Source organism: Myxine glutinosa, chromosome 11 (assembly GCF_964187855.1).
Source record: "Myxine glutinosa chromosome 11, kmMyxGlut1.1, whole genome shotgun sequence".
NCBI classification, from domain to species: Eukaryota; Metazoa; Chordata; class Myxini; order Myxiniformes; family Myxinidae; genus Myxine; species Myxine glutinosa.
The window spans coordinates 39,887,474-39,907,936 of NC_136271.1; the positions used below are offsets into that span (position 1 = coordinate 39,887,474).

General features: G+C 47.6%; 1 protein-coding gene across 1 annotated transcript in view; it reads left to right on the forward strand.

Annotated features, from left to right (window-relative positions):
* Positions 1–20,463, forward strand: part of LOC137436117 (adhesion G protein-coupled receptor B3) — a 999,412-nt gene that overhangs the window by 511,077 nt on the left and 467,872 nt on the right. Inside the window, exon 4 of the mRNA XM_078786591.1 lies at positions 14,004–14,168. Within this exon, the coding sequence (XP_078642717.1) occupies positions 14,004–14,168 (165 nt within the window). The remainder of the gene's footprint in view (positions 1–14,003; positions 14,169–20,463) is intronic.

Here is a 20,463-nt window from a genome sequence, read left to right on the forward strand (position 1 = left end):
TATATCGCTGCTGTTTTGTTTTCGCATGTTGGTTATTTTGGAGCTTACGCCAGCCGCCACCAGGTGGGTTCCGGTCACGTGGTTATCTTGCCGTGCAAGCATATCTGCCGTATATCGCTGCTGTTTTGTTTTCGCATTTTGGTTATTTTGGAAAATTTCTTAGTTTTAACCATGGGTCATAAGTAATTGAGTGCCAAGGGCAGTACTGAGAAGAAGAAGAGGATGATGTGCTTGGATATAAAACACGCAATCGTCGAAAAACATGAGCGAGGTGTGCGTGTTGTCGACTTGGTGAGGCAGATGTGAAGGCAGCTGAAGATTTTATTATAACTTTTGCCGAACTGATAGAAGCCGAACGATACATCCCCCAGCAAATCTTCAACTGTGACGAGACAGGGCTCTTCTGGAAAAAGATGCCGAGGAGGACGTATATAACGGCAGAGGAGAAGAGCATGCCAGGCCACAACTTGTTCAGAGTGCCGGCGATAGCTCGCCTTCTCTTTGTGGAAGCCACGGTGAGATCCTTAACATCCAACAACTAATGGGACGCAAACGGGGCGCCCAGTTTAGCGGTACACACATTGATGAATCACCCTGCCTGTGAAACACCGACATGACAGGTTATAGCTGGGTCGGGATTCAAACCCAGGCTGGACAGTTTAGAGTCAAGTGTGCGTACCTCCAGTCCAGGCCATCCTGCCAACTTGTATGCTGCATACAGGTGAAATATAAAGCGCGAGATATTTTTATATATACTGCATATTTAAAAAAAAATTGGTGTGATTTTTGGCGGGCTGGAACGGATTAATAGCATTTCAATGCATTTTAATGGGGAAATTTGATTTGAGAAACGAGCAAATTGAGTTACGAGCTCGGTCACAGAACGAATTAAACTCGTAAGTCAAGGTTCCACTGTATATATATATATATATACACACATACATACATACATACATACATATATATATATATATATATATATATATATATATATATATATATATATATATATATATATATATATATATATATGTAGCCGAGTTTCTCCGTGCATAACATTTTGTTCTAATCTAAAGAGTGTCTGCCGTCGTCGAATGATACAAAATGTCCCGGTGGAAAGTAATGATGAATTTAGTTGGTTGAAATGCTCATACTCGATTTACTTGGAACAAAAATCCATTCATTTAATCCCAAACTTGCCTGTTTTAAGCCCATGTTTCCGGGATTGATGAAGAAGAAGTGGGATCTCGAGCTTTAATGCAGCGTTTCCAACATTTGTTATTCTACAACAGCAGGAACCATTTACAAGGACAAGGGAAGAGCACATAAAATTATATATAGTAATACTTCATGAAGCAAAGAAAAAATATATAAAAGTTCACTAAAGGAGCACACAAGCAAAAATCACATGACAACAACAATAATTTGTTTTAAAATACACTATTTCAGATGTTTTACTTCATTTTACAACCTCATTGACACACAGGCATACATTGTATTTGTGAAGTACAACATGCTGTGCTTTGATGAAACCTGTCAGCGAAGCAACGGGTTGCATGCCTGGTCCATTTAAAATCAACAACGATATGATTTAGCAGTCAATTACCTTACATTTGCTGGTAGTTCTCTCTTTCTTATTTCTTTATATTTTCTCTGTTTTCTCCTATTATTGGCCTCTTCGAATCATCTTTTTTAAAACAAATTCATCTGAGATTCCTGGTGGAGTTTGTATGCATAAATGACATGCAGGTCATGGATGTTAATAGACATCAGTATTGTTTTACATGAATTAACAATGACACAAGTAGACAATAGAAACAACCACACTAGATATTAGATTTGAATGCTAGTTCTCATCATGATGATCCAGGCACAGGTTCAGAGGAACACCAAACAAGACAACTCTTCTTACTTTGACTTTAGTTATAGGATGAGGGGAGGTAGCTTGCAGGGGATTTCGCTATTATGGTGGTAAAGGCTTCTTAAATAAGAGCACTACAAAGACTGCTTGGACATAAAGCGAAATTAACTATCAATAATTTGAGATGAAGGTTTTTTTTATGTCTCTGCCGACGAAGTTGCCGGAGGATTTATGATTTTGGGTTGTCTGTCCGACTGTGTGTCCATCCATGTGTCCGTCTGTCCGTGCATCCGTGATATGTTTTTGCAATAACTTAAGAATGGCTGAAGTGATATGTCAAACTTGGTGCAATTATGTACAATGATGCAAAGATGAACAAGCTAACATTTGATGGGATTTTGACCAAACTTGGTGTGAGTATATATTATGATGTAAATATTAACTGATTATATTTCAGCATCAAGAGGTCAAAGGTGAAAGGTAAGATTCTGCAATAGGTGTTTGTTACCACAATAACTTAAGAACTGCTGAAGGGAACTAAGTCAAACTTGGTACAAGTATGTATGATAATGTAAAGACAAAAGGATTACATTATGGAGTCAAGAGGCCAAATGTCAGAAGTCCCATTAGGTAAAAATTATGTTGCTGCGCTAACTTGTGAACCAGTGATTGGATTTTGACCAAACTTGGTATAAGTATTGTTACGAGTGGATTCAAATCCCACTCCTGACTACCATTTGTTACGGGCGTTGAGGATAAGGACCTGTGTCCCAAACGTCACTCCCGACTAAGTGTGTTATAGGTTGACTAATGTCAGTGACCCCAAGTCCTATCCCCAACCCGCCGGGCCGAGGCCCGCAAGCTGGCCGAGTGGTTTTTGGAAGCTTGAACTTTTGGTTTAGTGCAAGGAGTTTAAACTGTCACACTGTCAGCTCAGGGGAGCTTGCAAACCGATCCGAAAAAGGTCAATCAAACAAAATGAAATATAATCAATTTACTTCAAATAATGCAAAACGATACAATAATCAAATCATATACAGTGCATTCAGAAAGTATTCAGACCCCTTCACTTTTTTCACATTTTATGTTGCAGCCTTATGCTGAAATCGTTTAAATTCATTTTTTCCTCATCAATCTACACTCAATACCCCATAATGACAAAGAGAAAACAGGATTTTAGAAAGTTTGGCAAATTTATTAAAAAGAAAAAACTGAAATATCACATTTACTGCACATAAGTATTCGTACCCTGTGCTATGACACTTGAAATTTAGCTCAGGTGCCTCCCATTTCTCTTGATCATCTTTGACATGTTTCTACACCTTGATTGGAGTCCACCTGTGGTAAATTCAATTGATTGGACATGATTTGGAAAGGCACACACCTGTCTATATAAGGTCTCACAGCTGACAATGCATATCAGAGCAAAAACCAAGCCATGAGGTCGAAGGAACTACCTGCAGAGCTCAGAGACAGGATTGTGTCGAGGCACTGATCTGGGGAAGCCTACAAAAAAATTTCTGCTGCATTGAAGGTTCCCAAGAGCACAGTGGTCTCCATAATTCTTAAATGGAAGAAGTTTGGAACAACCAGGACTCTTCCTCGAGCTGGCCGCCTGGCCCAACTGAGCAATCGGGGGAGAAGGGCCTTGGTAAGAGAGGTGACCAAGACCCCGATGGTCACTCTGGCTGAGCTCCAGAGATCCTGTGTGGAGATGGGAGAAACTTCCAGGACAACCATCACTGCAACACTCCACCGATCTGGGCTTTATGGCAGAGTGGCCAGACGGAAGCCTCTCCTCAGTGAAAGACACATGAAAGCCCACAGAATCTTTTTTCTCACAGTCTGAGAGTCCTTTGGGTGCTTTTTTGCTAACTCGAAGCGGGCTTTAAGTAAGATGATAAGATGTCATGGACATTATATTTTTTCTTGATATTTTTTATTTTGGATTGGAACTGAAACCAAAGAGACTCCTAAATGAATACCCAACAATCAATAAATAAACAGCGGGAGGTGTTACATTTTTAATTACAACTGTTTTTTACGTTGTTTTTTTTTACATTTCACGTTACATTTTTTATTGCATTTTTAATCCAGGGTTTTAAAGGAGTTTTTTGTCGATTTTTTTTTAATATAACTTCATTACAGTTGGTAATTACAGAATCAAATCTAACACTAGTTTAATGCTACAACATTTTTAATGCTGGTAGATCATTCACTTCTTGAATTTTTGAGCTTTAAATTCATTCTGATGGGTCAACTGGAAATAATCTGTCACTCAGTTTTTGTTGATCCAGAATCATGAAAGGCAGACAAAAGTGTGTGACCTTTTGCTTCCCAATACTCAGAAGCCTTGCACTAGTTTCTTTAAAGACTTGCTGCTCCAGCCACGACGTGCCACAAAATCTGTTTCTTTCCTTGGATTGGTTTTCAATCATCCAGAACAAATCCATCTGCCCTTAGGCTGTGGAGGCTCACGTTAGGATTTGGGATCGCCGTTTCATCACAAACTCTGTGGCAGTTCTTCCAAAACATCATCCTCGCTGTGCAGTTTCACCCGACAGATGGCCCAATGTTGGTGACAAAGACTTGAAGACAGCAGGGGGTGGGCTGTAGGGACGGTGGAAGCCGGAGATGAAGCTTTACCTGAACAGAATGGCCATCTGTCACAATCAATGTCTCAAAACCAGTGGGATACATCATCTTCGTATTACATTACACTGAGGCCTAGGATTCGTCTTTCTTCCTATTTGTGAATATTGAGATGGTTTATGACTGTTGTATGAGTTTCCCCAATTACTATTCAAGCTGAGAACTCTGTTGCACCTGTAGTGCGGTTCGGGTGTGACAGTCCTCATATGTCTTATATCCAAGTGCCATATTGCAAAATTTGTTGTATACGGAACAGAGAGTGCAGTAGAATTAACTACGTATTAAGAATGACATTTGGGACTTTCAGCCTGACATGGCCTTGAATGGAAGTGGATGATGCATAAAGGTGCAATAAAACATGCTGGAGGCTTTTAAGATAATTTTGTCTAATCAGGTTGTTTATTTGAGTTTAACACTGAAATGTTGTGTGAAGGCTATGCCAGAGTAGTGTAGAGAGGTGATGGGAGATTGGTGAGGGGAGGTAGCTTGCAGGGTGATTCAGGATTTAGCTATTATGATGGTAAAGGCTTCTTAAACAAGAGTAATACAGAAAGATTGTTATAAGTAATGCGATATAAAGAATGCTACACCAGTATCTAAAGTACCCACATTCTCGGTGCATGCATAATTTCTTAATATTTCTAGACGAGAGAATGCTTACGCTTAAATGTAATATCTGCAGCAATAAAATGAATTAAAGATAAAAAATATTACCTTCAACTTGCATTAATTTTACTTTATCCTGTTCAGGAGTATAGTGACCAGCAGCTCCTATGTCCATGTCATTATTACCCTCGCCAGAGGAGAGGGTATTGTCGTGTGACTACCTTGTGTGGTGAACACCGTTGTGTAGCATGGATGGCCAAACCAGCTGTTACTCCAAGGCATTCAATCAAATGGAGGATAATACGCATGGGGGAGCAAGAGGGAGAGAGGAAACGGGAGCCTTACCTGAACGGCTTACAATCGACGTCTCCACACCTGAAAAAAAATAACTCAAACAAAAACGGATTTAAAATGTACAAAAATAACAGGTTTATCTATCTATAATTCCAGTAATCTCTGTCTGTACGTTTGTTTGTCTGTGACCGCTGTTTCTCGACAACCACGGGTCCGATATACTTTTAACTTGCCAGGTATATTGCTGGGGACCCGAGGATGTGCCTTTTCAAGGTTTCATATTAATCGGACAATTACTTACCGAGCTATGTCCAAAAAACGATTCAACCAATCAGAGAGCAGCGAACGATCGCGTGTGCCGAACGTGGCGGGCACACTCTGCCTCGGATGGCACATTTGAGAGCGTATTCATTTATTTCACGTTTGCAAACTATGTTGGCGTTAAACTATGTTTTACAACTAATAAAAACGAATTTGCGATTCATTCGCTTTCCTGCGCGTTTGTGCACGCGATGGCGATTTCTTTACCAAACTCCGGAAGCCGTTCGCTTTGGACCAAACCATTGCATGTAAATAGAGGGGGGGGATTGTCACCACTCGCAAGCCGTTCGCTTTGGACCAAACCATTTCATGTAAATAGAGGGGGGGGATATAATTTTAGATATAGATATAGTACGGGCATGCCCTAGTTTTAATAAATGCCGGTACAAAGAAAATGCGTGATAAACTAAATTCCTAAATTGGGATGCCCCTACAAACAGATCCAAAGACAGACAAAAGGGAAAAATAACTGAAATTAAATAGGCGTCTGTGCGCACTTAACTCAACTTGGCCATGGTGTCTTGTCAGGGGTCGTCAAAATCGTCTCAGTGCCTTTTGCGGGAACCGCACGCTAGTTGGCGGGAACCACACGTTTGTTGGCGGGAACCGTTCGTTGGCGGGAACCAAGCCTTCGCTGTGAGCCAGCAGCGCTCGTCCACCCGTCGCTCTTGCTTGGAAATCCACGGCTCTTCCTCCTCACGACCACCAGCAAGATATTAGCGCACGGCCGCCCGCGATGAGATCCAAAATGAGAGAAGAACCAGAAGGGCGTTGATGCGGAGAGAGATAAAAATGCGATCGTTTACCAACAAAGTTCAAAACAAGCAGGCGTGAGAGGGAATTCGGTCAGAGCGAGGAGCCAAGGAGAAGAGAACAAAATGTCCACTAGAACGAAAAGCCAAGAAGAAGCGCAGAGAGGAATGTGTGCTAGCGCGTTTTTTTTTTTTACCACGCAGGCTCTGATGTCATCTGGGGTGCTTCTCCAATCAGCGAGTCACTTCCTACCAGGCCTTCCCTGCTCCTATCAGCAAGTCCCATCTTACCCCGGGCTGGTGCCAATCAAAACCTTGACCAATCACTGTCCTTCTGGGTGTGACCCTCGGCCCGCCCGTCCTGTGCGCTTCCCAAGTCGGGGTTGTCAGCGGTAAGGCTCGATGTCCTGGCTTCCGGTAGGTTTTTAATTAGGGTGTTTAAATGTGCGATTCTGGCTAATGTCTATGGTGTGGTGCCAAAAGCTCTTTCACGAGCCTCGATTCAGTATACAAAAAGAAAAAAAAAGGGACATAGGAAATAAATTACAAAGGTAACGACATACAAGGGATAAATTATCCATAATCCCTGAGCTAATTAACATACAACCACTCCTCGTAATGGGGACGAAGATACACCTTACACGACATCCTGGCTAACACAAATCCCCTACTTATTACAGGTGGTTCTTCTTCTTTACGGCAATCGGAGCATGCTCATCTATACACTCTACCTAGTTCTAAGGTAATCACTGTCGACCCCTACAAACGTAATAGTATTGTATATGAGTCCGTTTATTTGTCTTATCTGTTTGTCTGCACAGAATAAAGATGATTTTTCTCTGCAACCGTTGTTCGATTGACAGGAAATTATCACCATAGGTGCACCTCCTCCTGCAGAATATTTTAATGATTATGATGTCACAGGTCATGTGGTACACGTGCCATCTTGGAAAAACCGAAAAAAATTCCAGCTCTAATCAACAAAAGTGCTGTAAATAATAATTGAGGCATGGATCATTGCAAAGAACTCTCCATGTGGAATAAGATATGTTGATGATGATGTCACAGGGGCAGATCCAGGCATTTCAAGATGGAGGGGTGCATCGTCATAGCCCCAAAGGGGGGGGGGCACAGGGGGGTCTGGGGGTCCTCCCCGTGAAACTTTAAAAAATTGATCGTCATATACTACATTTCGTGTGTTCTTGGAAGTTTCTGCAGTTCCTTGCGTTCTTCCCTGGTCTAACAAGCAGTTCAGCAGATTCGCAATGACTAATGGCCAGATCGACGAACTGGTGATCTGACTTGCCCAGCTGTTCCTTCTGCTATAAATTGATGAATTTTGTATGTGTGTGTGTTTGTTTGTGTGTGTGTGTGTTTTTTTGTGTGTGTGTTTTGGGTGTGTGTTTTGTGTCGTTCTACTGGAGCTTTCTGATGTGGAATTTCTGATTTGTGTACTTCTACCGAAATGATTGTTGTGATCTCTTGAGTTAATTACGCTAATTAAGTACAAATAATGTTTGTTTGTTTTTACCCTAGCAGTTGGAGTGTTTTATAATAAAGCAAAAGTGATGTTCTGAACGTTGGTAAGCTGCCTGGAACGTTCCCGATTCAAAATAATCTGGACACGAGGGCCATTCCAGGATATTAATCGCTTGTAATTTATAATCGAAAATCTGAAGGGAGGGTGGGGGGGGGTGCCCACCCCCCTGACTTGCCAGTCATAGGTTCCTCCATTATGGCGTCATAATTTGACAAGTACAAAACTTCATCCGATCAAGATGAAATTTCTTGAGCGTCATCTATGGATAAATTGGTGGAGAAAAATAATAATAATGATGATGTCATAGGTCACGTGGTTCGGCCGCCATATTTGTTTTAATACAAAAGCGTGAGCGTTTAATACAAAACTGTAAAAACGTTTTTAACACAAAAGCCAAATAACACTGAAAACACGTCCTAGTGAGGGTCTGCAATCTCTGATTGCTCTTTCTTGTTTTGGAAATGTATTTCAGAACATGTATTCATAGTATTAAAGCGCGGCGTTACGCGCGCTGCTTGCGAGCAAGGAGGAAGCGGACAAGCGGTAACTTAGAAGCGTCTTTATTTCAGGAGCTCACTGTAACACTGGCGCGCTCCGGGCTGCGCGCCCGGTGTATATCATGAGGCCACGCCTACCCCTCGGGCATGGCCACCGCCCACTTGGTGCGCGGAATGATGTCACCACGCCAGTGGGCTTTTGTGTCCGCCACACGCGCCCCCCCAGAATTCCCGCGCACCTGGAGGGCCAGTTTGCGGGGCAGACGAATGACCCGGCCGAAGCGCCCCCTGGCGATCGGCGGCGTCCGGGGTGCAGGGATGCCAGGTGGGATGCCCCTGGCTGCCCCTGGGATGGGTGCAGGACCGGGGGGCGGCGGGGCTGGGCAGTGCCGGGGGTCCGCCCGCAGGGGGGCGGCCCCGACGTGGGGGTCGGGCCACTGGCGGTGGATGGTCCACGTCGAGGTGGGCCGGCTTGAGGCGGTCCACCGAAACCCGGTCAGGAGTACCGCCGATGTCCAGGGTGAAGTGCTTTGCCCCGGTCTCCAGCACGCGGAAAGGCCCGTCGTACGGGGGCCGCAGTGGTGTCCGGTGGGCATCGTGGCGGACGAAGACGTACTCCGCCGTGCAAAGCTCCGGGGCGACGTGCGTCGGTGGGTGCCCGTGGCATGCCGTTGGCACCGGGGCGAACCTCTGGGCGGTCTCTTGCAGAGCGGAGCGCTGCTGTGCCGCGGACCGTGGAGTCAGGGAGGAACTCGCCCGGCACCCGCAGCGGTTGCCCGAAGACCAACTCCGCCGCGGATGCGCGCAGGTCCTCCTTGGGCGCCGTCCGGAGGCCCAGCAGGACCCAGGGGAGCCTGTCGACCCAGCCGCCGTCGCGGAGGGTGGCCCGGAGCGCGGCCTTCAATGAGCGGTGAAATCGCTCACACAGGCCGTTAGCCTGGGGGTGGTAGGCCGTGGTTCGGTGCAGCCGGACCCCGAGCCCCTGTGCGACCGCCCCCCAGAGCTCCGAGGTGAACTGGGGGCCGCGGTCGGACGAGATGTCTGAGGGGGCGCCGAACCGGGCGACCCAGGTGGCGATGAAAGCCTGCGCGACATCGGCCGCCGTTGTCGACGCCAAGGGCACGGCCTCCGGCCACCGGGTGGTGCGGTCCACCATGGTGAGGACGTAGGTGAAACCCCGCGAGGGGGGCAGAGGTCCCACCAGGTCCACGTGGACGTGGTCAAACCGGCGTTCCGGCACCGTGAATGGGGCCAACGGGGCCTGGGTGTGCCGGTGCACCTTGGCGCGCTGGCACGCGAGGCACGTCCTGGCCCAGCCGCGGACGGCCTTCCGGAGGCCATGCCAGACGAACTTGTCGGCGATCAGCCTTTGGGAGGCCCTCGCGCCCGGGTGGGACAGGCCGTGGATGGCGTCAAACACCTGGCGCTGCCAGCCCGCGGGCACGATGGGGCGAGGACGCCCGAGGGAGACGTCGCACAAGAGGGCCGCGCCCGCGCTGTCGAACGGCACCTCGGTGACGCGGAGGCCCGTGACGGCGGTCCGCAAGGCCTGGACGTCGGGGTCAGCGGCCTGGTCCGCTGCCATCCGGGCATAGTCGATGCCGAGGTGGACTGCGTGGGCGACGGCCCGGGAAAGGCAATCCGCCACCGGGTTGTCCTTCCCCGCGACGTGCTGGATGTCCGTCGTGTACTCGGACACGGCCGAGAGGTGACGCTGCTGCCGGGCCGACCACGGCTCGGTGACCTTGCCCATCGCGAAGATCAGCGGCTTGTGGTCGACGAAGGCAGTGAACGCACGGCCCTCGAGCAGATGGCGGAAGTGCCTGACCGCCAAGTGAAGCCCGAGCAACTCGCGGTCGAAGGTACTGTAACGGCGTTCGGGCGGGCGAAGCTGCCGGCTAAAGAGCGCCAGCGGTTGCCAAGCTCCACGCACCCATTGCTCGTGCACCGCGCCCACCGCGTAGTCCGAGGCATCGGTGGTGAGGGCGATCGGGCGCCGGGTGCGCGAGCATGGTGGCGTTAGCCAAGGCGAGCTTCGCGCCCGTGAACGCCGTGTCCATCTGCTCGGTCCAGGTAACGTCGCCTTTGCCCGGCTTACCTCGGAGAGCTTCGTGCAGGGGGCGCAGGAGCTGGGCGATACGGGGCAGGAACCGATGGTAAAAGTTCACCATGCCCAGGAACTCCTGCAGCCCTCTGATCGTGCGTGGGTGCGGAAACCCCTTCACCGCCTCCACCTTGGCCGGCAGGGGTACGGCTCCGTGCCTGGTGACACGGTGCCCCAGAAAATCGATTATGGCGGCGCCGAACCGGCACTTTGCGGGGTTCACAATCAGGCCATGCTGGCCCAGGCGTTCGAAGAGCGTGCGGAGGTGGCGTAGGTGCTCTTCGCGGGACGCGCTGATGACGAGGATATCGTCCAGGTAGACGTAGACAAAATCCAAGTCGCGCAGGACGCTGTCCATCAGTCGCTGGAACGCCTGAGCCGCATTCTTCAGACCGAAGGGCATGCGCAGGAACTCGAAGAGTCCGAATGGCGTGATGACCGCCGTCTTCGGGACGTCCTCCGGCCTGACGGGGACCTGATGGTAGCCGCGTATGAGGTCCACCTTCGAGAAGAAGGACATGCCCGCCAAACGGGCGGAAAAGTCCTGAATGTGGGGGACGGGGTAGCGGTCGGGAGTCGTGGCGTCATTGAGACGGCGATAGTCCCCGCACGGTCGCCATCCCCCGCCGGGCTTCGGCACGATGTGCAGCGGCGACGCCCAAGCGCTCTCTGAGCGCCGAACGATGCCGAGTCGGTCCAGGGTAGCGAACCCCGCTTTTGCCACCGCCAGCTTCGTCGGCTCGAGGCGGCGTGCCCGGGCGTAGACCGGTGGCCCGACGGTGGGGATGTGATGGGCCACCCCGTGCTTGACGGCCCCCGCCAAGAAGGTGGGCCGCGTGAGGGCCGGGAAGCCGGCGAGGAGGCGGGTGAATGCGTCCGCTGCCGGAAGCGTACAGACCAACGTGGCCGTACCCGAACCGTTCGGCAAGCCGCTTGGCAAGCCGCTCGTTGAGCTGCTCACCGAGCTGGGCAACGCACAAGCGAGCGAGCTGAACGTCTCGGCCTGGAAAAGACGTCTGCGCTTGACGTCGACCAGGAGCCCATTAGCGCACAGGAAGTCCGCGCCAAGCAGTGCCATGGGCACGTCGGCGGTGACGAACGTCCATCGGAAAACCTGCCCTCCGAACCGCAGAGAGGCAGCATTTTCCGTACGTACGGATGGGCGTCCCGTTCGCGGCAAGCAGCGCGGGGCCCCCACCCACGGCGTGCTTGTCTGACGTGCCGGCGGGAACGACTCACCTGCGCTCCCGTGTCGCACAGGTAACGGCGCCCGGAGAAGGTGTCCGTTATGAACAGCAGGCTGCTCGAACGGCCGGCGCTCATCGCCACTATTGAGCGCCGGCCCGGGCGTTTCCCGACCTGTTGAAGGAGCATGGCGGATGACACAGGCCGAGCTTCGTGGCCGAACTTGGCGTGGAACCAGCACCAGGTGGTGGAGCTGGAGGAGCGCGGCTGGCTCCGCCAGGCCGGTGGAGTTGGCGGGTTTCCCCGCGGTGGCGGTTTTCGCCGCGGCGGTGGGCGGGGCGTGGCGGCGGTCACGAGGTGCGTATCAGCATGCTGCGTATGCTGTATAAGCTGATGCTGTGGATCAGCAGCATCAGCAGCATTAGCAGCATCAGCCACGAGGGCCGTGACGGCCACGCCGACTCTCGCCCGCGTGTCCGAAGCGGCGAAGTACTTGTCCGCCTCGGCCGCCAATGCTCGGGGTTCCGTTAGCCCGGTCCTGGCCAACGCGAGGCGAACCTGCGCTGGAAGTTGGCGACGGAAAAGCGCCCGGAATAGAGAACCGGGGGCTTCGTCGCCCAACAGTGACAGCATATGGTCCATTCGGACCGACGGGCGCGTGTCACCGAGCTCGGGGAGATCCAGGAGGCGGTCGGCCCGTGCGTCGTCCGTGAGGCCGAACGTGGCTAGGAGTAGCCGCTTGAGTGCCTCGTACTTGTGGCCGTCCGGTGGGTGGCGAAGGACAGACACAACTCGAGCGGCCGTGCCGGGCCCGAGGGGGGCGACGACGTGGCAATAGCGCGTGTCATCGCCGGTGAGGCGCTGAAGCTGAAATTGGGCTTCGGCCTGGACGAACCAGACTTCGGCCTGAGCCTCCCAAAATTCGGGAAGTTTGATGAAGTTGGCCATGGCAATGGCGTCGCGTGTGGAAGGATCGCTCCGGCAGATCCAACGTCGAGGGGGTCACCAGTAAAGCGCGGCGTTACGCGCGCTGCTTGCGAGCAAGGAGGAAGCGGACAAGCGGTAACTTATAAGCGTCTTTATTTCAGGAGCTCACTGTAACACTGGCGCGCTCCGGGCTGCGCGCCCGGTGTATATCATGAGGCCACGCCTACCCCTCGGGCGTGGCCACCGCCCACTTGGTGCGCGGAATGATGTCACCACGCCAGTTGGCTTTTGTGTCCGCCACAGTATCATGTTTGTTATGATCCTTTTATGACAGAAATGGTAACCCTGCCAGGTTTTATTTGAGAAATACAATATTCAGGTATCACAGTTTCATGGCGAAATGGCTTGAGATAAACATTGGACATTAAAGATAAAACAAGGAGAAAAAGACTTAACATTTCATAGCCCCTGTCATTTTAGCAATTTTGCTTTATGGAGTTAAAGGCTGCCAGTCGGCCATCTTTGGTCGGATTACAAAATAATGTATTCTGCCTATGTATACTCTTATGTATTGTCTTTGTGCCAAGTTTTAACAAGATTGGTAAATGCATTTCTGTGAAATGGTTGAGGACAAGTTCAATATCGGGTTTTTTACAACTAAAATGTCCACCAGTCTACCTGTCGCCCATTTTTGATCAGATCGAAAAATAAAGTGAGGTGCACATGTGTGCCATCATGTACGGTGCTTGTGCCAAGTTTGAACAAAATGGGACCATGAATTTCTGACTCAGAAAGAAAATGACATGCATATGTTAGGCATCATTCATTTATCAGTTTGCCAAGTTTTAATAAGATCAGTAAATGCATGTTTGAGATGTGTTTGAGGACGTGTTTAACATCAGGTTTTTTTTACAACTAAAATGCCCGTCAGTCGGCCATCTTTGATTGCATTGTGAAACAAAATGATGTGCATATGTATACCATCATGTATTGTCAAGTTTTGACAAAATCGGTCCATACATGTCCGAGATATGGTTTCGGACGCAAGTACGCATACAGGGAGGGATGGATAGACGGGCGGGACCCAATCCATAAGCACCCATTTCGGACTAAGTCCAACGTGGGCTAATAAACGTGAGCATATAAATAATGTAAGGAGGCATTCACAGGAAGCATAGTAAAGAGCCGTAAAATGGATTTCACAAAATATTATGTGTGTAGATGGTTTTGAACATAAATCATGAAGAGTGATCATGTCTTGCAGGAAGCTTGGGCTGGAAAACCTGGGGGGCATGGCTCGACTGCTCTAAATTGTGTGATGGTGGGAAGAAAACACGGCATCGTGTCTGTCTCGAGGCCAAAGGAATAAGTGGCACCTGTCATGGTCCATTTCAGGAGACACGCACCTGCAACGAGCAAAGATGTCCTGGTGAGAAAAAGCAAGCCATCACTTACACACTTAAGGAACACTACACTTTTCTGACATTAATTCTCAGTCCAACTGCATGTTTTCCATTCAAAAAGCATTCATGTAATCCACTTTTACTTTGGAAAAGTGATAAGTGAATAACAGTTGCACACTGCACCTTCCCTATTGAATTCCATCTCCAGACGCTGCAGGACGTCATCGCCGGGCACCGAAGGGGGCCCGGCAATGACGCATGCTGAAACATTCTGTAGTTATCAGACTTGTCAATTCCTCTATGGATACTGTCAAGTAGACTGACCAAGTAATGCACCACTGAGCTGCCTTTCAGGTTGCCAAACTGATGGCGGTCAATCAACCAATAGGCAAGGAACCCCTCAAATACTCGTGCAATTACAGATGTCATAGAGACCGGGCGTAGCCGGTCGCATCTCGTAACAGGTGAACTCTTTGGAACTGGGAATACTAATGCAGTTTTCCAAATTTGAGGAAAACATTCAGATCTGAGGCCTAAAAAAGACCTAAAACAAGTACAGATACATTCAAAGTACACCGCCCCCATGCCAAATAATTAAATATCCTACAGCGCGGCATTGCCGGGGTGCCTAAGGCGCCCGGCAATACCGCAGTGCAGCTCATAGTGACTGCATTGGGAGGGAGAGGTGTACAATAATTGATTGATTAATTGCATAATTAAAATCAATAAAAGATTATCATAAAATATTTTCTTAATCAATTGGCCAATAACAAAACGAAACCACGAGTGCTTCATCCGAAGATGTAACTTTTAGAAATGTAACTAAATAAGTCATTAAAAAAATAATTAAATAATTAACTTATTAATCAATAAATAATTAATGAAGAAATCAAAAATATCCTTTACAGACAAATCACTTGGTCATTGTCATGTCCAATTATCAGCTTCCGAGCTCAAAAGGTGCCTGAGATATTGGCCAGATGAGAAAGGAAATAAATAAATGATTAATAATGAAAATAAATAAATAATAATCATAAAAAATTAAATAATTAATCAATTGGCTAATATAACACATAAACCACCACCATTTCATCCGAATCTGTAACTTTAAAAAAAAAAAAATCGTCATTAATCGAATAATTAAATAATTAATCGATTAATTGATTAATTGATTAATCAATAAATCAAAAATAGCCTTTGCAGCCAAATCACTTTGTCATTGGCATGTCCAAATATCAGCTTCCTAACTCAAAAGGTCCCTGAGATAATGGCCAGAAGAGAAAGGAAATGTATCAGTACTTAATTAATCGCTAATAATGAAATAACTCATCCATTAATTGATTAATCAAAAAACAAAAAATAGCGTTTTTGATAAAGTACTTGTTCACTATTGTGCCGAAATTTCAGCTTCCGAGCTCAAAGGATGGCTGAGATATCGCCCAGACCAGGCCACTCTGCCATAAAGCCCAGATCGGTGGAGTGTTGCAGTGATGGTTGTCCTTCTGGACGTTTCTCCCATCTCCACACAGGATCTCTGGAACTCAGCCAGAGTGACCATCGGGTTCTCGGTCACCTCTCTTACCAAGGCCCTTCTCCCTCGATTGCTCAGTTTGGCCGGGCGGCCAGCTCTAGGAAGAGTCCTGGTTGTTCCAAACTTCCTCCATTTAAGAATTATGGAGGCCACTGTGCTCTTGGGAACCTTCAATGCAGCAGAAATTTTTTTCTACGCTTCCCCAGATCTGTGCCTCGACACAATCCTGTCTCTGAGCTCTGCAGGCAGTTCCTTCGACCCCATGGCTTGGTTTTTGCTCTGATATGCATTGTCAGCTGTGAGACCTTATACAGACAGGTGTGTGCCTTTCCAAATCATGTCCAATCAATTGAATTTACCACAGGTGGACTCCAATCAAGTTGTAGAAACATCTCAAAGATGATCAAGACAAATGGGAGGCACCTGAGCTAAATTTCAAGTGTCATAGCAAAGGGTATGAATACTTATGTAAATGCGATATTTCAAGTTTTTTCTTTTTAATAAATTTGCAAAACTTTATAAAATCCTGTTTTCTCTTTGTCATTATGGGGTATTGAATGTAGATTGATGAGGGGAAAAATGAATTTAGACGATTTCAGCATAAGGCTGCAACATAACAAAATGTGAAAAAGTGAAGGGGTCTGAATACTTTCTGAATGCACTGTATTGTCATAAAGATTACGGATACGATGAAGGGTGAAACTAGCCTGGCAGAATGTATGTACATAATCAAATAAACAAGCGACCACCAAGCAAGATATACTAGGGTAATGTATTCAATATAATGAACGGGCACAGAGTCCATTCACTGGTGAACATTGTCAAACTTGATCACTGTCAGTGCCCTTTCCACAAAACTGATAATGTGGACTCAGATGACTCGGATGCAGACCTGCCAGATATCCCATGTCAGACTGGTGGTTTGTATATAATATCGATGAGCTGTTGTGACAGAACATTTCCTTCGTACTATCGTGGCTCTAGCTTCCTATACCCCAACTCCCGTCCCTAGCCAAACGTTACAAACAACAACAACATGCATTTTAAGGCAATTTTCCCTGCTAGAGCGGGGGTTAGCCTTGCGGTCCCCATAACAATCTTCTCCATCTTGCCCTATTTTCTGCATCTCTCCTTGTTAACCCCCTTGCCCGCATTTCTTCTTCCACCATCTTTAGCCAAGTCTTTCTCGGTCTTCCCTGTCCTCTACTTCCTTGTACATTCATTTCCATCACTCTTCTTAACCAGTCACTTTCATCCTTCCTCAACACATGACCAAACCATCCCAACCTGTTCCTCTTCACAGCATCAATGACAGGCTCTATTCCCATCATCTTTCGCAATTCATCATTTGTCTTCCTCTCTCTCAACGATACTCTGCACATCCATCGAACCATTCGCATTTCCACCCTTTCCAACCTTCGTTGCTGCTCTACATTCATTACCCATGTCTCGCTCCCATAAATCATTACATTTCTCAAACATGCAGCATACACCTTTCCCTTCAGCTTCAACGACACTCCCCTCCTCATCAGCACGCCACTCAGTTCCCGAAACTTCTTCCATGCACATCTCACTCTAGCAACCGTTGCCCAGTCTGATCCACCTTCTTCATTCAGCATGTCTCCGAGGTAGCAAAATGTTTTCACACCTTCCAGCTTCATGCCTTCTCCAAGATCCAACTCAACATTTCCTCCATCTGCAGCTCCCTCTGTACACACCTTACATTTGAATGTAGCTGCCACACTGGTTAATGACCCTCTCAGACCACTACATTTTTGATGAACCCACTCAGCGCACATTGTACATATAATGGAGTTCACTCTGACACCATTCCTGCACACAGCACAGGGCCACTTCCCAGTTCTTTCCACCTCACCACATGCTTTACCACTTGCCATCACCTTCGTCTTTCCGATATTCACCTTCAGACCTTTTGTCTCCATACATTCCTTCCACTTGTTCATCTTTTCCTTCAGTCCATCCATACTTTCCGCAATCAACACCAGATCATCTGCATACAACAACTCCCACGGTAAACCCTCCTTTACGTTCTGAGCCAGCACCTCCATCACAGCTACAAATAGTAGTGGACTTAGTACCGACCCCTGATGCACTCCCACCTTCACTTCAAACTCACCACTGTTCCCGTCCTTCGTCCTTACAGCTGTGCACGCTCTTTTGTACATTGCCATCACTACTCTGATCAACCCTTCCTCCACTCCTAACTTCCTCAATGCCCATGTCAATACTTTGTGTGGAACCCTATCGAATGCTTTCTCCAGATCAATAAACCCAAGAAACAACTTCTTCCTCTTCTCCATGTACTTCTCCTGCAACTGCCTCACAATAAAAAGTGCGTCTGTCAATCCTCTTCCTGGCATTAATCCAAACTGCATTTCGTCGATCTTCACTTTCTTCCTTATCTTCCTCTCCAACACCCTTTCCAATACCTTCATTCCATGCTCCAATAACTTTATCGCTCGGTACGAGCCACACTCCAGAGGGTCACCTTTCCCCTTGTATAAAGGGACGAGGGTACTCAGTTCCCAATCCACTGGAATGCGGCCTTCTTTCACCACCAGATTACAGATCTCTGTCATTCTCTTCACACCCCAACTTCCTGCTGCCTTCAACATATCTCCCACAACTCCCGTCGGCCCTCCCGCTTTTCTACTCTTCATTGCTTTTATCGCTTCCTCAACTTCCTTCTCAGTTTTCTTCTCTGCCGGTCCTAAAATTGGGTTACTCTCTATGTTGCCATCCCAATCATTCTCTGTATTCAACAGCATTTCCATATGCCTTTTCCATCTTCCTTTAATTCCATCTGGGTCCACAACGATTTGTCCCACTTCATCCTTCAAGCAACTCACCCCCATCACATCACACCTCTCTTTCGCTATCTGCTTTGCAATCCTGAATACCGCTCTCTGACCCTCTTCCGAATCCAAGCGTTCTCTGAACATTTTCCTACATGCCTCCTGCGCCTTTGCTACCTCTTTCTTTGCAGCCTTCTTGGCTGCCTTATAACTTTCATGCTCTGCTGTTTCTGCTCCCATACCCTTCGCCTTCTGCCACGCCTTGAACTTCTTCCTCTTCTCGTCCATCCTCTTTCCAACTTCATCATCCCACCACCATGTTTCCGAGTGCCTCGGTGGTCCTTTTGTCCAGCCACATACCTCACCAACAGCTCCCAACAGACTAGCTTTCATTGACATCCAACACTTTCAAGCTCAACCACATCATCCTCTACCCTAATCAGCCTCTCTTTTAATGCCTCCCTTACTGTCACCTGTTTCAACCTCCACACCTTCATTCTCGGTTGGTACTTCACCCGCCGAGCTCTCCTCGCACCTTTCACCCTTATGTCACAGACAACCAACTGGTGCTGTGAAACAGCCTCCTCCCCCGGGATCACCTTTGTGTCCCGGAGGTGCCCCCTATCTCGCCTACACACCATCAGGTAGTCAACAGTTGTCGTCGACCCACCTGACGTGTATGTAACAAGCTTATTATCCTCTTTCTGGAACTGAGTATTACAAATCAACAAATCAGCTCCATCAGCAAACTCCAAAATCCTTTCACCTTCTCCATTTCTCACACCATATCCGTAACCCCCATGAACTTCCTCAAAACCATCCATACTCCTTCCCATATGTCCATTTAGGTCTCCTCCTACCACAACAACTTCCTCATCTTTCACGTTTTCCATCAGCTTCTCTATCGCACACCAGAACTTGTCCTTCTCTTCATCGCTCCGACCAACCTGCAGAGCATATTCCGAGATGACGTTCACCAAGAGCTTTCCAATCATAATTTTCACCATCATCAACCTATCACTCACTCTAGTCACACTCACCACACTGTCTACAAACTCCTCAGAAAACAGGACACCAACAGGTGTCCAAAACAGGACCCTAGTCAAACGTTACACCTGGAATATCCGTTGTGGTGTTGTGGGCCCTCTTCCAGTTTCCAATCTGATAGTTCACCCGCCTTATGTGCTGCTCTGGACTTCTTCTAAATGTTGGAAGTGTTCTCAGATCCACATTCTTTAAAGGGTTGAGTTGGTCCTCCTTGGCACATAGCTCCTTTATGTGGACGTGTCACAGTTCGTTGACCTTATGCACTCCAGCACGACCAGAGATGGCACAAATGAGCAGTTACTTCATAAATTAGGTCTTCTGCCACATCCCACATTTCTCCCAACCTGGAGAGTACAGCTGAAAACTTTGGGGTTTCCAAAGAGTTTTCACGGGCTTGATCTTCCCGAGTCCCTTGAAGGTGATGGTTGTGTTATATCCAGTGTACGTGTTTAGACACATGAGTGCTGTGCAGTGCTGCTGTGTGAAGCCCTCTGCGAGCTCAGTGATGTTGATTCGTCTTTGCTTATTTCCAGTGTCAAATTTTGCCAGTATCAAAGAGAATGACAACGTTTTCCAATGTGAGGGAATATTTCAGCAGGATGAAGGACACATCGCTGTCTGGGTTTTTGTTCTGGATGTACTTGTATCTCTTGGCTTTCCCATACATGCAGTATAGACAGTTACTGCATGTATGGGAATCCGTGCTGAACACTGCATGTGTTGCCTTTGATACCATGTCAAAAAATTTGTGGCAAATCACACTGAAATTTGCTCGTATCCCCTTCATGTCAAGGAAGTATTGTCCATTTTCTGAAAAATTGTCCATTTTCATCTCATCTTGAAAATTAAACAGCATCATTGAATTGGGAAAGCAACAATTTTTGAGGTCAAAAGGTCAAAGGTCAACTCAAGGTCAAACTTCTAATA